This window comes from Rhipicephalus microplus, chromosome X (assembly GCF_043290135.1).
Source record: "Rhipicephalus microplus isolate Deutch F79 chromosome X, USDA_Rmic, whole genome shotgun sequence".
NCBI lineage: Eukaryota > Metazoa > Arthropoda > Arachnida > Ixodida > Ixodidae > Rhipicephalus > Rhipicephalus microplus.
The window spans coordinates 49,900,420-49,917,494 of NC_134710.1; the positions used below are offsets into that span (position 1 = coordinate 49,900,420).

The following is a 17,075-nucleotide window of genomic DNA, read 5'->3' on the forward strand; positions in this document are numbered from 1 at the left end:
ATCTATCGTCGACTGAAGCCTTCCTACCTCCCTCATACATCCTATGTGACATCAGTGCATAATCTATCGTCGACTGAAGCCTTCCTACCTCCCTACATACATACAGGAGACGGTACCGCCATCTAGTGAACACTGCAAGAACTAAACTAGAGGTGGCTACATACTGGGGACGGTACCGCCATCTAGTGAACACTGCAAGAACTAAACTAGAGGTGGCTACATACAGGCTACAGGGGACGCACAGCCCACGCCCTAAGGAGCTTCGCCCCTAAAAAATAAAAAAAATCGGGGGGGGGGGAGTGGAGGGGGCATGGTCCCGGAGAGTCACCCCTGGCTAGCCCCTGCAGAGGTTGTTTTGGGATTGCAGTGGTGTGAACCACCACCGACGCCTTGGTCGTCATCATCGAATGTACGGCCGGATGTTCACACCCAGTGGTTTATAGCCAAGTGTCGCGTCCCGTGAAGCCCTCGTACCGCTATCGCGGGGCGGGAAAATTGGTCCCGAACCGTTTTCCTCCCTTTTTAGAAACTAGTTTACCGCGTGCTTTTCTGGCTGCTTAGGGCGGCGAAGCGAGGGGATTTCTCATAAGTTCTGCCGTTTTTTGTTGTCTCGATCTGAAGCATGAATGAGCCTTTCTAGCTGGCCTAAAAAAAGCGAAGTTCCTGCATTGTCGCACAAACACCACTGGAACTTGACTGCAACTGACAGGTATTTAACACTAATTAGGGGGTTTCACATGTCAAAACAACTCTGTGATTATGAGGAACGACGCAGTGCAATGCTTGGAAAATTTCGGCCATCTGGTCTTATTCAACGTAGACAGTACTCGGGCCTCCAGGATGTCGCCTTCGTGGAAATGCTATCGCCAGAGCCAGGACAGAAACCGCGACTATCGGAGCTCATGTATGCAGTGGTCACACATGACGAATATGCGACACTCACGCTAAAAATACTTTCAGCGTGCGAACTCACTTACTGCATGTACCTCATCAAAGACATGTGCAGATAAGTGAAACAGTGAATACCACTTACGTTTTTCTAATAAGTCAGACTTATTAGTCCTCCACATCGCGCCTCCATCAGCCCCGTAAACTTCAAAGGCGGCTTAGGCACGGATGATAAATAAGAAAAGTGCGGAAACTATTCTTTATCTGTATATACTGGCCACCCACCCGAAAAAAAATGTTTAGTAACAATAACGTCGGCATGTTGATAAAGGTCCAACCTAAATATTTTAATGCATCTAAAAAAACGGAAAGAAAATATAGCGCCCATAATGTACGTATTTTCCCACCTGTGGTGATCTTGTAAGCGGTAAGTATGACCGGATGCTGACCATCCTCATCGCTTTGCCGGAAAGCGAAATGAACTGAAAAAAAAACAACAACAACGTTTGTGTAGTTTTTTCCCGACAGGATATCCGTCTGGCAACGTTCCTTAGCAGTGTAAAGGATTCCTTCGAGAGCAAAAAATTTATAGCCACTTTGATAATGGCCACCGATGGCACGTTAAAATACGAACATTTGTGAAGCACGTCATTCGTCCAGTGGTTGCGGCGGCCGAGTATAGCTTATGTCCAGACAGATTTTTTTTTTAGGTGGGGGTTAGGGGGTTCTACCATTCTTTATGCAAGGTCGTGCATGTATACTGATACATTTTTTTTAAATCGAAAAGTAGGGGAGAACATGATCCTTTATATAGTCTAGACCAGGAGTCTCAAACATGCGTCCCGCGTGACTATCGTTTGCAGCCTGCGGTCCTTCCATGACTGTCATCGCCCGACATATTTCATTACTTGTTCTTAATAGGCATGTTAGTGAGCTGCACAGGAATGACTGGTCCTAAGCGTTGTTTTCGTGAGACACCTCAGTGGTCACCCGTCCGTGAAACATATCCGTGAAATGACAGCTTTATTTCAGAATCGGTGTCCAGAATGCAGTCGTTTTCGAGATCGATATCGACATGTTGAAATTTTGCGGGGCTAAATTGCGAAACTGCGGCCCGCTGACTCAAGTGAGTTTGAGACCCCTGCTCTGGAACCTGCTATGGCGATGGGCCATAATTATTTGTAAGGGTTATAGTCCGTTTATACTTGACCCTTACGCCATGCAAAGTCACAATATTTTTGAATTTCTTTATTAGATGCACTCTAGTGTTTTAGACACATTTAGAAATATGGCATGATTCGAGAGCTACCTGTAAATGCCGATGAGTTGTGCGAGTTTGGCGGGTTGGTAAAGATGCAGAACTTCGAAATCTTAGCGTCAAAAAAAAAAACAGAAACAAAAGGAAGAGACGTAGACAACATTGCCCTCATGTTGTGTACGTCTCTTCCTTTTGTCTCCGTTTTTTGGCGCTAAGATTTCGAAATGTCCTGTAAAGCTGAAAATAAAATGACTCTTTTGCACTTGTATTCTGAGAGAAATAAAATGAAGTTGCATTTAATTTGACACGGTTTTTTTTAATGGCTATGCCGGCACGTAGCGATCACGCAGACCGCATCGAGAAAAAAAAAAACACTGAAAGTCAACGCATTGAAAAAAAGAAGCAAAATACCTGAACAACCCACCTCTCCCTCAAAGCTACATACGAGTGGTGTAGCCATAAGGTAGCACTTCACCCCCCCCCCCCCCCCGAGGTTTCTGTAGCCATGCATGCATACATAGTGCAAAATGACCATCTGAGTCCATTTCAAGGAGGTGCCCTTAATTCCCCCTCAAAAAAAAAAATTCGGCATACAGCCCTGCCACACGCACGCATATATTGACAAAATACCGCATAAGTACACCACACCCACACAGAATATAGCCGGTGCAACCTCGTACGCAAACACAATGACGGAGAATTCAATAAAAAAAAACCGTCTCAATTGTAGTCCAAATGAACAAGCTACCTAAGATCACATTTTGTGGGGTGGGGGTGGGGATTCACCACTTCTAAATTGCCTCTACTAGCTCCCTTAATATTTAACATGCGATGAACTTGTCGTAGCTCCCGAACAAGAAAAGCAGATGGCACCGACGCACACACAGTCACCAGCCATTTTCGCGCTCTGCCGAAGGAACCTAATAAATTGAAGCTTTGGGCTAGTTGGTTTAGCATTCTGAAGTGCGAATTTAACACGAAGACACAAGAAGAGACCCAGACAGCGCTTGTCTCGTGGTCTAGGCCGAACAAGCACGTTTCAGATAAATCCCCACTCTGAGGTCTGGGAAGTCTCGTCGCTTGCGTGATCTTGGTGCAAAAGGTCAACATGGGAACACAAGAAGAGCGCTAGTCTGCGTGTCTTCTTGTGATCCCATGTTGACCTTTTGCACCAAGATCACGCAAGCGACGAGACTTCCCAGACCTCAGAGTGGGGCTTTATCTGAAACGTGCTTGTTCGGCCTAGACCGGCTGGCTCACGCAGGAGGTTTAAAAATGTAACAACACCGAAAGCCCTATAAAACCTGCCGCGCGCTTTGACGTTTTGGTCACGTGCTGGGCCGACACGGTGGGCTTCACACGTGTGCCGCAATGCTCCCCCTTTTCTTTTTACTTCCTCCGTGGTTGTTTGGGGGCAATCGATGGCAACGGCCGTTTTCGCCCACCTTTATTCATTGTAAGTGTTGTCTTTATTACTGACAATACATATCACAAATTATACCTACCCACCCACCATGTTTTGCATGGCTAAGCTTCACTCTCACTGTCTGCTAGGTTGTGTCTAACCATGAAACTAGCCCCGGAACAACTCAACTAGCATGCGAGAAAGCTCCGGAATATACGCATAAGCGTGCGAAGAGTTCTCCTTCGAGGCGGGGAAGGGCAGGGGGAGGTTCATCGCAGCGGCTTAGGTCGTTTTGCGTCCTGCGATACCTGTAACTGTGCCGTTGTTTTGTTCCCTGGGGCCTTTCTGACGCTCGGCTGTTTCCATAAATTTGACAGATGGTAGGGAATTTGGCAGAATAGGCTATGCAAACATATTATATCGGCGTGCTATTTCAGCCAGAGTAAGCATATTTATGTTGTCCACCTACGTTGACAATCGGCAGCATGTGTTCGTATGTGTGAGTGATTTTATGGTGGCCACCATTCGTGGTCAAAAATACCAAATTAAGGTAATTCTGCAAAAGATTACTGCGTGTTTCAAAGCATAAACGCGCCCGAAAACTGTCTCTCGCCGTTTCTAGCGTTCACCCAATCTCACTTCTTGCTTCGTTCTCTGAATGCACGAGATATCAAGTATGCATTCGCAAAAAATTCTAGAACACAATCACTAAACAAGCGGTTACAAACGCGTCGCAGAATCGCACATGTCTCCTCCCATGTTACACTGCGCAGCAGAAAGTTTCAAGCGGCGAAGGAATATGCCTAGAACCGGAAGTACCGTAGCAGATGACACACCACTTTGTTATCCACCTATTCAACTAGGATACGAGAGAGCTCCACAACATGCACATAAGCGCGTGAAGAGTACTTCTTCGGGGCGGAGGAGGCGCAGGGGGAGGTTCGTCGTCGCAGCGGCTCTTCTCCCTTTTACGGCAGCCCCCCCCCCCCCCCCCCCCCGCACACGCCTATGGCAACACACCTGAACGCTCATGTTTTCTGTCCTATTACACGATCTGAAAACACTTACGTCTCCAGGTATATTTCCTCTGTTCTCAGCGGTTTAGGCCTCATTTTTGCTCTTTTGCTTTTTTTTTCTATGAAATCGAAGAATTGTGATGTTGCAGCGATTTCGATATTTTTTCGACACATATTCTTAGCCCGGTCATCGAAGCGCCTGCTATGTTCTTCAAACATATATTCGTTTGAATGCTCTCAGTGCTAATACATAGCAAAAATATACAGTGGTGTACCCAGGGAGTAGGACATTTTTTTTTTTTTTTTTGACATGGCATACGCAGTCCCTGGAGGTATCATCCCCGTATTTTAAAACGATGTAGAAAATTTAGGCACTGTAGTCAAACGGGCTTACTACGGAACAAACAGTGAGCCGGCGTATTATGGTGTACGCACAGAAATCTTGATGATTTGTGCAGCAGAAGTAATAAACATTGATGAAACAAAACAGTGAGTGAATTACTGTGGGCGAGGACCTGGTTCCTCGGCTCTGCTGAACACAGCTGAGAATTGGCTCAATAAATTCAAATTTGCTGGAACTCAACATTTATGGCGAATTCCATTGAGAGAACAGGAGTAAGGGTGCCGAGCAGAGAGGAGTAGGGGGCAGAGCACTGAGAGCCGCGTCACTCGACCTGCCACTGGAATGCGGCACACCTCCGCAGAGCAGGTGTGAGGGAATAAAAAGGCGAGTGAGGAGAAAGGTTGTGCATCCCAGCGTCCTCTGCTGCAAAACACGTGCGGTCTGATCCGGACGGGCAAGGAAAGCACGTGTGGCAGTGGTTGGTACAGCGCACTCGCTTGCGCGCTATCCTGCAAAGCTGCTGCTTCGTATACTACTACATGATGGACTCGGAAGCTCAGCGCATCCTACTGTCTTTAATTCAACACCAGGCACCATCTAGTACGGAAGGTAAAGTGAATTTGATTGCTTTTTATTTGTTTCAGCGCACTTGTCGCGCATGCAGCATGCAATGCATTCTTGCGCGCGTGGACCTAAGCCCACTATTCTTTATCATATCAGAAAAACACCGTGGATATGACAGCTTTATCAGACTGTTCATGCAGTTACCAGCTGCTGCTGTCATCAGCAGTTAACAAAACGTAAACAATTCTAGAAGTACTGCAGTACACTATCCTGTTGCCAAGTTTCCTTGCATGAGTAATTAATCCTTAATTCAAAACAAACTTACATTGCAGACCCCTCCATCAGCAACAGAATGATTCGCAGCGTTTTAAGAAAAGTAACTGCGAAGTGGCGTGTAGCAAGTGTCACGTGGGTGCAGCTAAGTATTGCACGCAGTAACAATTTATTTTTATTTCTGATTTTTAAGTGGCTAATGTCTCCAGACGGCAGATCAGCATCCCACGTGATACGGTGAAGCCATACATCTCCTCGGAAGCACGATTTCTTATCGCAGGGTCGAGATGCTACGTATGATAAGCGATATTTTTTTTTAATTATCAGTGATTTGTGCAGTGTTTCATGCAGCCCTGTAACATGATGAATTGACTTTTTTAGAATTTGTTTTTTGCTTGCTCTAATCCGCTTACCTTCGAGTGTAAGGCATCCGAGTTTGCATAATGTAGCTGACTACTTGAGAAACCATTTTCATTATATAACTGATTTGATTACATTTCCATCATTGTGTGAAAACAGATGCAGTTCTGCGTACAAATATGGCTGGCGATGTGCCAAGGCGAGGGAGCGAAGAAATGCGCATGGAGCTCAGATTGCCATGCGTTGAAACAGGAGGTGGTAAGTATTAGTATTAACATTATTGCGAGGCACTACATTTACTGCTCATTTATATTTTTTAGATGGCACAGATACTCTGCACCTGCCAGCTCCCACTGCATCAAGATCAGCTGACGGGGAGACTGGTGCTCAAAGCAAGCCATCAGGCTCCAGGAGAGGAGGTGGAGGCAAGTATATTAACACTGAGTGTCTACAATTGCCTCAGCAAGTGTTCTTGGGTAAATCTAACAAGCATGCATCAGAGCGTGTAAAAGTGTACTTGTAGGAGTGATCCTTAAATGACAAAAAAAAAAAGAGAGCATGGAAAGCAGACCACTACAATTACTGGAAGACTGGCACAATTTGCATATTGCATTTACATGCACAATACCAGAACTTATCACTTATGTATGTTTGCTAGTCTGCGCAAATGCTTGTTTTGTTGATTAATGCTTGCTGATTGATAATTAAGCTCAAGTGACCGTGCTGTGTGTTAAATTATTCAATTATAAGTAATGCCTGCACAATGACCGACAGTTTCCCAATAAACCATTTATGTGTTGGTTCTTTCTTATTCTAGCTGCTGAATGGACAGAGGGGCAAACAAGGCTGCTCCTAGAGTACTACCTCAAATATTTCCCTCAGATTGGCCCATTTAAAAAATTCAAAAACAGGAAGCAAGCCTTTAAACAAATATCGATGGACATCGAGGCTGTGCTTGGCATAGCCAAAACCCCAGAACAGTGTGAAAATAGGTACAAAACAGTAATTAGGCGTCGGAAGGCGTCTTCCGACCATAACAAAAGGTCTGGTGCTTCACCCACCCCTGTGCCTTTTGACGACGAGGTGAAAAAAATTGAAAGCATTGATGACAGCATTGAACCGGAGGTAGAGCGAGACGCCTCAGGGGCTACATTCAAAGCCTCGCCCGAATCTCCGGCCGTGTTGTCACCTGCCAACACCACTGAGGAAAATAAGACGCAGTCCTCAAATCCCGACACGAAGCCACGGGTAGGAACTGCACGCCTGGCACACATGCAGTTGTTTTTTACTGAAATGAGGGCACTGCAAGAAGAAAAGGAGGCTCAAAAGGCGGCCAGACGTCAAGAAAAAGAAAATCGAAGAGCTGAAAGGCAGGCCGAGCGACAGGTGCTTCGTGAAGAGCGGCGCAAAATGCATGAAGAAAAAATGGAGATTCTCCGTCAGGCCTTTGGACTTCCAAAATAAAGTGGTAGTTTTAAATAAATAAACGTACTACCCAAAGCGATTACTTAGTTTCAATGTCTTTTATTTTCTAGTTTGGCACAATACACTACCTTGAGAAAATGCAAATGGGCCAACAGGTGTGTGGTAAGGACAATTTTTCCCAACCTTGAAGGTGTTTTAACGAGTTCAGCTTTTCAGGTGGGCCTTTGGTAAGCATATATTTGCTCACAACTGCATAACACGTAAAGGAATTCCTTGTTTCATGGCTGCTGGTTCTGCAACCCCATTTTTATCATCAAGTGATCTCTCTTGATGCTAGCCAAGCCACGTAATAGGCTATCCTGTTGGGCTACACTACTGCTGCTTACTTGAACTGCAGAAGAGCTTGAGTCTACATTTGTTGTTTGTGAGGTAAGTGACAGGTCTCGTGACAGGTTCTCTGGCAAATCTCCACAATCAATGCAGAGGTTGTGAAGCACACAGCATGAAATGATAAACTTGGACATGTTATCCACTGTCCACATATCCAACCTGTGCAGTTGTCTGAAACGATTTTTTAAATCGCCAAAAGTATTTTCAATAAGCACCCTTGTCCCGGAGAGTCTTGCATTGAAGGTTTTTTTGATGCTGTCAAGATTCCCATAGTCTCGAATTGGTGTCATCAGGTACTCCCGGAAAGGATATGCAGCATCCCCCACTATATGGTACTTGCTAGAGCACAGTTGTGGCAAAACACTTGAAATCCTGGACCGACGGAAAATGCGTGCGTCATGAATTTTGCTTGGGTAGCCAGTGCTGGCATCAAGAAACCTCTTCTTGTTGTCACAAACACCTTGAAGTGTCAAGGATAGGTAATGGTGCCGGTTTATATAAACAGATCGCACTTTCCTGGCTGGGCACCTGATAGGCATGTAGCTTCCGTCAACACACCCAATTGTGTCTGGGAATCCCGACAGCTGCAAGAGAAAAAAATGTGCACACACATAGTCAAATAAGCATGGCACTAAGGGTAATGAAAGGTGCCAATAACATGCGGAAAAGTTTAAAACAAACTGGAGACTTGAAGCTCATAACGGCGAGTGCAATACACTACCGGTACACATGATTGAAATTAACTGGCTATTTAATTGTGAAGCATCTGGGAAAAATAATTGTAATAACTTATTTAAAAGGTGCATTCTGGCACTAACTAATTCATAATTGTAATAGTAGAGCGGTAAAGAACACATGGGACCGCACGAAGGGGAATTAATGACACATACAGAGTACATACAGAGTGCACAAGTAACTGAACTCTAGGTTTATTCACTGTACATGCAGGACAAGTACTAGATGTACATCACTAAGCAGAAGATGGGAAAATAGAAGAGATATGAAACAGCATCACATGGTCAAAACTACTCAAGAAAAATGTCCGATTGCTGACAGCATTTGTAATACACATGAAGGAGGCTTGACTGTGTGGTGCTCTTTCATATCTCTTGCATTTTTACATTTTCTGTTCATTTGCAGTTCTGATCCTGCATATCAGTTGCTTTCAGTCCTTATTGTGGTTTGAGTAGGTGTAATTCCTCTTAGTCTGGTCCCTTGAGTTGTGTAGAGCTGTATGACATTGGTGTGAAAAAAACTGTAGTTTATACCTTAAATAGCATGTTTACAAAAGCATAGTTACCTTCTCAAAATCCACAGCAAGCTTCTGCAGGTCACTGGGGAACTTGATTACATTCGGTGCTATGTCGAGCAGGAATGCAGTTACTCGGCCCATCATTCTGTGGTGAGTGCTTTCTGCGACTTCAAAGCGGCCAGCGACATCTCTAATGCATGCTTTGTTGGCTGCATACCTGAAAAGGAGAGGATACTCTAATTAAATAATGGAATTAAGCTTGCTGTTGCTGTCAATGACTGAATAATGGTGTTAACAATGCTGTCGCTGTCAATGAAGCAAATTAGCAAGACAACTGAAGTCAGAAAACACGATTCCACCTTTTTGGGTGACACCTTAGAAACTCAAAATATTTGATTAGTAGAAGCACTATCTAAATAACAAATTCTAATTTTAATTCGCGCATTACATTTATAAGTGTGGAGATGAAGCTCACTGTGAACCTGCTGACACAGCCGATTTGAAATGCTTCGTGAGCAAAAGTTTTCATGGTTGTTTGTAATGATGCATCATGAATTATGCTTTGCCACTGATTCTAGTAACGAGAATTTTGTGAAGCTCAGTGTGTAGGTGTACAAACTACGAAAGCATTTCACAAAATACTATAACTCTATTACGTTCGACACTCGCTAGTAGCATTTAACAAGTTTAAAGCAAGGTGGTCCAATGACATGCTGCGAATTAGGTACATTTATTTGCAATATTTCATATGCCTCTAACCCACTATAAAACGGATTATGCAGTGACCTGATGACAGCGGCATTCCTAAACGTACGGACACTCACCAAAGAAAGGAGAGAATGTGTTCTTCAGCCGACTTGGCAGGCAGGCCACCATGATCACTGTTCTGAGGGCAGTGCGGTGACTTGGCGAATTCTGCTGCCAAGAAGTCCACGACCGGCCGCGTGACGCGGAAATTTCTTTTGAACTGGAAGAAAACAGGCCTTTAAGCAACCTAATTAAAACAGAAGCCGAATGACTCACCTCCTCGTCGGAGTAGCTAGCCACCGTCTTTGTAACATATGCTTCCACTTTCGGCCTTCGCTCTGGCAGAGAAAAGAGCTGCTGAAACGCTGCTGCATACACTTCGTCGTCATCGTCGCTGCTGCTTGAACTCGACTCGGACGTAGAGCTCCAGCAGCTATCGCTGCTGACATCGTCTAGCTCGTCAAATACTTCGGCAAGACGACGACGTTTTGCTGCCTCCGCCATCCGTGAATCTGAAGGCAGGCAAGGTGGACGTTCACTGCCAGAATCTGCCGCTACGACGTTAAAATCGTTCGAGCCCGAGCACCACGCACGCTTCGCTGCCGCCATAACCGCCCGACACGACGCCGCAAAATGTAAACAAGTGAGGAGGATTGCTGAGAGGGTATGTCCGGACATGACGTTCCAAACACGTGGTTTCCTGCGTTTTCCACTCACTCCGCTTTTTAAGAGGGAGCAGACAGAACTGCTCCTGGCTGCTCTCGGCGCAGCAAAAGCGCTCTCGCTCTACCAATGGATGACAGTGCTCCTACTCCTGTTCGACCACTGAAACACGCCGCCTCGGAAGAGAGCACTTTGAGCGTGCTTTTGAGTGCACCTGCTCTCCCAATGGAATTCGCCATTAGGCTGTGCTGGCATCTACCAGTTCTTACAATAAATGACTGCTGAACTTTGCTTTTCGCAGCGTTATCAGAGGGCGATAGTTATAGCGCGAGAACAGAACGACAACAAAGAGACAAGAAGGACCCGAAGGACACGTCTCGTCTCTTCGTCGTCGTTCTGTTCTCGCGCTATAACTATCGTCATGAACTAGCCCAAGCTGTTACACTTCTACGTTATCACAGGGCTGAGAGGGAAAAAATGGAAATGCATAAAATGTAAAATAAATTCGTTCATCCAGTCTACAGACCGTAGAATGACTTCCACGGCGAATAAATGAACTCTCGTGAGCGTTCTGCTAAATGCCCACTTGAAAGGCTGGCCACACTGATTACACGCAATGAAGCAATGCTGTAGTAGCAGTAGATGAAAGTGCGCAAACTCGGTGCAAAATCTCATTTAGGAGCTTTCTAAGCGATGATAAAGCGCTGACTTTCATTCTAGGAAACTACAGTGGCGAACTTGATTGGAACGTTGTTACTGGATGGCACTGGCACGGAGTCTTTCTCATTTTTCCTCGCGTATGTCAGTGCATGTCTGCCCGGCCTCAGAAAGTTGCGTGCCGCGTGATCTCCGGCGTTTTCGGAGTCTTCCTTTTGTCCACTTTGCGTGCTGTGCAGAAGAGACCCTTACTTCTACCACCACTGAAGCCTTCAAACATTCGCACCATTTGTACGTCGCATTGATAACGTGTAGATGTACTCGCGCTCCGCTAGTGTCGGCGTGTAGCCAGTTTAGCCCAGCGGGTACGGTGCTGGGCACCTGAGCGTTAGAGTTACTGTATATGCTACCTTTAGGTAGCATGCTACCTAAAGGTAGCATATACAGTAACTATACTGAGCGTTGACGCGCAGCACCACTTAGAAAATTTGTTTCTTGATTTGTTGTACGCACAAGAGTGACGGACGGACATACTGCATTCTCGTTGTGTCCCCAAAGAGGTCTTTATATAAAACATTGATGTTGTAAACGAAAACAGCGGCCACGAACACATGAACAAACCAGGCAACATTCCTACGCATATTAAACCTTCGTCTGCTCAAAAGAAGATAAGTTGGAAGGCTAAGAGGATGCTTAGACGTTTTTGCTCTTTAATACCAGGGAGTAAGCACGCAAGGTGTCATATTATATCGAGCCAAGTTTTTGTCGCAATCTCTTTGCTTTCGTTTACGGAATGCTCTAATAGTGAAAGCAGGCAGAACGCGTCGTCTGTTCACGTTCTGACACCTCATTTTTTGAAGCGAGGTACCCCTTGAGAAACTTTATTTTATATTAGCCCCTGACACTTCCTACAGAAATCTCTGGCATTAATTTAACTATGAACAAAACGATACATGGGCGCAATTAATTTCATTTTATATATTTCTCTATATTTTTTTTAATTACGAAAGCACGTCCGCTCTAATGCTCATTGCTCACATGCAGAAAAAAAAACACAGAAAAAATACAGACTGTGATACTAAATGTATGTAACGACATAAAGGGAAAAAATAAAATTGTTTCTGACGTATTACGTCACCACTTGGCATTAAAACGTTATTATATAAAATTTGATAACATAGAACAAAACTAGACAAAAGTAGTTTTTATCATTAATAAAAACAGCTTGTGTTATCGACATTTAACATAGAATTGAATAAAAATTGGCAGCGTCTCCTGCGCCGTGCGGCGCAGCAGCCAGCCCCACGCAAAAGTGGCTCCAGGGCCGCACAGAAGTGACGGCACTTAAAAAATGATTACGTAAAGATATTTAAGTGTATAAATTAAATTACAAAGCATTATACCTACAAAAAATTTACTAATCAGGTGTTTGACGAGTCAATCGGCCTAGATTTGTTAACAAACAGGTATTACAAGTATTTTAAGTGCAGTGGGCGCCATGGGCGCTGCGGCTGCGAAACATGGAGGAAGAAAAAATGCTGCGAAAGGTAAACAGTGCAAGATGGTAGTTGCCTGCGATGTGTGTTTGTGGTGAAAGCTCCGGCAAAATCATGGCCTGGGCCTAGGCCGCGCACAAGGAGGACAGGAGACACTGTGTTGTCGCTGCTTCATGTGATTGCTGGCTGCCCAGTTGAATCTAGAGGTTGAAGCTAGCGCGGCCGTCCACCGCGCCGCAGCTTCATCTGAGTGTGTGCGCCATAAAGTTTCTCAGTAGGAAGTGCGGATTGTTGTTGTTGGGTGTACTGCATTTCTCGATTGCGATGCCAAGCGTGGTGTTGTCAAAGGCGAAAGTGTCCTTGCTGCCGTGTTTCGCTTGTCGCGAAGGGCAAGGCCGACGATGAAATAAGGGATTTTGCACAGTTCACGTGTGACTGACCAGACGCACGTGCGTGAAATCACAGTGCGTCTGCGAAGTGTTCTTACGATGGATGGAAACAACTTTATTGTAGTGTTTTTACGAAGCCTGTGATCTCCGAAGGTCAAAGCTACTGTATTGCCGGCTGTTTTGTTAAGTGCGAACACGTACGGCCGTTCTCATCCGTTGCTACGTAAATGCTTCCGCGTTGTCACAGGCCGTGTGTGTTATTAGGCAAGGCAGACAAGCTGTTTTGTAGTTAGATAGGCTAACGTCGTCGGCACTTCCTCTTGGGCATCGTTTATTAAGTGCTGATCGCCTAGAACATTGCGGCGGCACGTCAGTATTTTGAAGCGGCCTGCCGGTTACCTCGTCAGGGGATGATACACTGAGCGACATAAAAAAGTTTCCTCTACGGTGGAGTGCACCTTTCTGTCACCAAACTTTGACAAACCGTGGAAATCAACATTTTTGACACCCGTGCCGGAGAAAGCTATGGAGCCAGCTGCATTTGAGTTTTTCGTGTCCTTTTGCGTCTCGCCGATTAGGAGCACTAATTCACAAAACACTTTATCGCAAAAATACAGTCAATTCTGCGAGAGCGATCAAACATCCAATATTAAAGATCCCGTGGACAGGACCACCACCAGCAAGTCAGGCTGACGGGAGGCCGATGAAAAGGCACAAATGTAAAACAACCCATGTGCGAAAAAAGAAAAGAAATTTCTAAAAGTTAATTCGAGCGCGAAAACTTGACACGATCACTCACACACGCACACACCCATGCATCAAACACACAGCGATCACTTCCAACTGATTTATTCTTAGCTCGAAGGCTTGAATATATACAGGACTGTGAGCATAAGACCTTGTGTCGTTAGACCTTGTGTCAATTATTGATGGACTTGTGCGCAACATCATCGAGGCCACATGCCAAGCAAGGAAGTGTGCCTTCTGCATACGCAAGGGTTTCCCTCCTGAGGAAGTTTGTGCCTTATTCGGAGGTGTTCAACCATCCTGGAGACATGTCAAAAGAGTCTGCAAGATTCTCAAGGCGGAACTTTGGCATCAGGTGCGTTTGTTTCATGACTGGCTCCGCGTGGTCTACTACAGTCTTCTTCCGCAATGGCAGGCTGCTCAACACCTTCGATGACTGAGGCAGCAACTAGGCACACTCACGAAAGTGAGGTGGAAGCAGGTCCTGAACCCACTGCTCAAGGTATTTGACAAGCAAAGAAGGGAAGAACAAAAGCGCATTGTGGTGCTACAGGACGCATACATTCCGGCAGAAATCGAGAGATGGCTTCGGAAGGGACCAAAGTTTGCCGTTCCGCCTCGCATTTCTGCCCATGAACTTGTCGGACTAAACAGGCACTTGTCTGCTAAGGCAAACCAAGACCAGGACAGATGCCTACAAGATGGTATGAACTGTTTATCGAAATGTGCACCGCAGAATCAAGATAGACCTAAAGTTAAAGGCTTGAATAACATCGTGTCGTTCTTTAAAAACCACAAATTAACGTTAATGCTAGCCGACAAAGCAGTTTGCTTTGTGGTCATGCCTGAGGGAGCTTACAAAAAAAAAAGGCTTTAGCGGCTATGAAGAAGAACATCCGGCCAGTTAAGTTGGGAGCCACTCGCGTAAGGTCTAAGTTCGCTGATTTTTGCAAGAATGCTGGGCTTACAATGTTAGCTAAGGACATAAAAAACAGCAAAGGGAGCAACCTGAACGTTTTTTTTCGGCTGAGACACACAAACCGGATGTACCTTTTCGCACTATTGTTAGTGAAGGAGGGTCTTGGCAGATTAACATTAGCAGATTTCTTCAGAGCAAGCTAAAGAATCTTGTGGTGAATGACCCTTTCCGTACGAAGGGCTCAAGTGATGTGTGCGACTTTTTCGGTCTCGCGTTACCACAGGCAACGCCTTTTCAGTGGATGTTGTAGATATTTACTATTCCGTGCCGCATGACAAGCTTCTAGCCTCTGTAAAATCCTGCATAGAAGAGAATGGTGACGTCAATTTTATCAATGACGCGGGCGTTAATGCAGACAATTTTTTATCGCTTTTAGAATTTTATCTTAATGCAACTTTCATTATGTTTGACGAAAAGCCCTTTCTTCAGCGGCAAAGAATCTGCATTGGTTCCTGTGTCGCACCGGTCTTTTGCGATATTTTTTAGCGGATGTAGATAGGGTCTTGGACAATGCTTTTAAAGGGGGGGGGGGGAGTTTGAAATGTTTTTAGGCACGTTGACGGTTTTTTAATTCTTTTAGATAAACAGGGTGGCCTTACATCCCATGATTTTATTTTAAACGTTTTTATAAGACTAGAACGAGGGTTTTCCTTTACTGTTGACTTGCCTCATGAAGCTTGTCTGCAGTTTTTAGACTTAAGCCTCACGTGGAACGATGAGCATCTTTGCTGGTCTTATCATCCTCGTGTTGAGAAGCAGCTTTTGCCGTACGATGCCCTCGAAGATTGTGAAGAGGGGCGTTGCGTCTCTTTGCTTAGAATCAGCGCTAAAAAGGTCGTGCCCACACAGCATGAAACTTAGTTTCCTTAATCAGGTGAGCCGACTAAAGGCTGCTGGGTTCCCCCGATCGGTCATTACGGCCGTTGCTGAATCACTTCTGCAGAAGTTTAAACGTGGAACACGGGAAGCGATGACTGCTACTCAGCCCTTAAGGATTAGGCCACAAGTTGTGCCATATATTCATAAGGTCTCGGACAACCTTAAGAAAGTCGCGGCCAGGCACGGCGTGCCGATGGTGTTTTCCTCACCAGAAAAAATTGGAAGACTGCGCCAAAGTGTGTGTGATAGAAAGAAGCGCGGCTGTCAGAAGAAACATATAAGAGGGCCTTTGTTAAGTGTTCCATGGGGGTTGTGTACTCCAAATCCTTATACTGCGGAAAAGTGAACATTGGCCAAACCGAACGGTGTATTAATGACCGATTAAAGGAACATGCCCAAAAATTAACGAAAAGAGATGACAAGTATGCGCACCTGGTTGCGCATGTCATCTCGTGTGGTTGTGATGCATGATTTTCTGAAACGAAGATTCTGGGCAGAAGTGCAAGTAAAACTGCACGTGAAGTGTTAGAGGCCTTTTTCATTGAAAAAAATAAAGATCACTGTGTAAGCGCCCCTTCAATTTCGTTGTTACCAAGCAAACTTCAGTTTATCGCTCTAAGGCTATGACATTAATTAACTGTACGTTTTGATAATGTATGCTGTTGGCCTTCTTTTGTGTGTGTGCGCACAATGTGTCCTGTATATATTCAAGCCTTCGAGCTAAGAATAAATCAGTTCGAAGTGAGCGCTGTGTGTTTGATGCATGGGTGTGTGCGTGTGTGAGTGATCGTGTCAAGTTTTGGCGCTCGAATTAACATTTAGAAATGCTCTACCAACTACCCAACAACAAGTTCTCCTAGACAGAAAAGAAAAGTAACTAAGACTGCAACAAGGCGCGAACCACCGACCTCACCAGGTCATATTGTGCCGCTCCAGCCGACTAGGTCACAACTGCCAATTGGTTTAGAGCGATTAACAAGCCAGTGTTGTATTGTTGTAACACTGGACCTAACAGTTTTTTTTTACTTTCACGTTTGAAAGTTACTTTTATTGCTTCTATCATTACGTCTAGACGCACCGCTGAACACTCCGACTATTCAAACAAAGCACCTAACCGGAAAATTGCATGACGTCACTTCTGTGCGGCGCAGAAGCCGTTTCGGTGTGGGAATGGCTTGTGCGCCGCGCGGTGCAACAATAGGTCCGTTCGATTCACCTGCACCAGTCGGAACCGGTTCACGGCTGTGCACGCGAAGTTCAGAAATTGTGCAGCGCGAGTTCAGTGGTGCAGGCACAGCGCGACCCCCGAAACGAATGACGATGTGCCAACAAGGTGCAGGCCTT

General features: G+C 45.2%; 1 protein-coding gene across 1 annotated transcript; it reads left to right on the forward strand.

The window, feature by feature from the left end:
- Positions 1 to 5,305: 5,305 nt before the first annotated feature.
- Positions 5,306 to 7,611, forward strand: LOC142775180 (uncharacterized). The gene is made up of 4 exons (XM_075876525.1): positions 5,306 to 5,519; positions 6,267 to 6,365; positions 6,428 to 6,532; positions 6,925 to 7,611. Exons 1-4 carry the CDS (start codon positions 5,450 to 5,452, stop codon positions 7,569 to 7,571), a joined length of 921 nt encoding a protein of 306 aa, XP_075732640.1. The 5' UTR covers positions 5,306 to 5,449; the 3' UTR covers positions 7,572 to 7,611.
- The last annotated feature ends 9,464 nt before the right edge of the window (positions 7,612 to 17,075 follow it).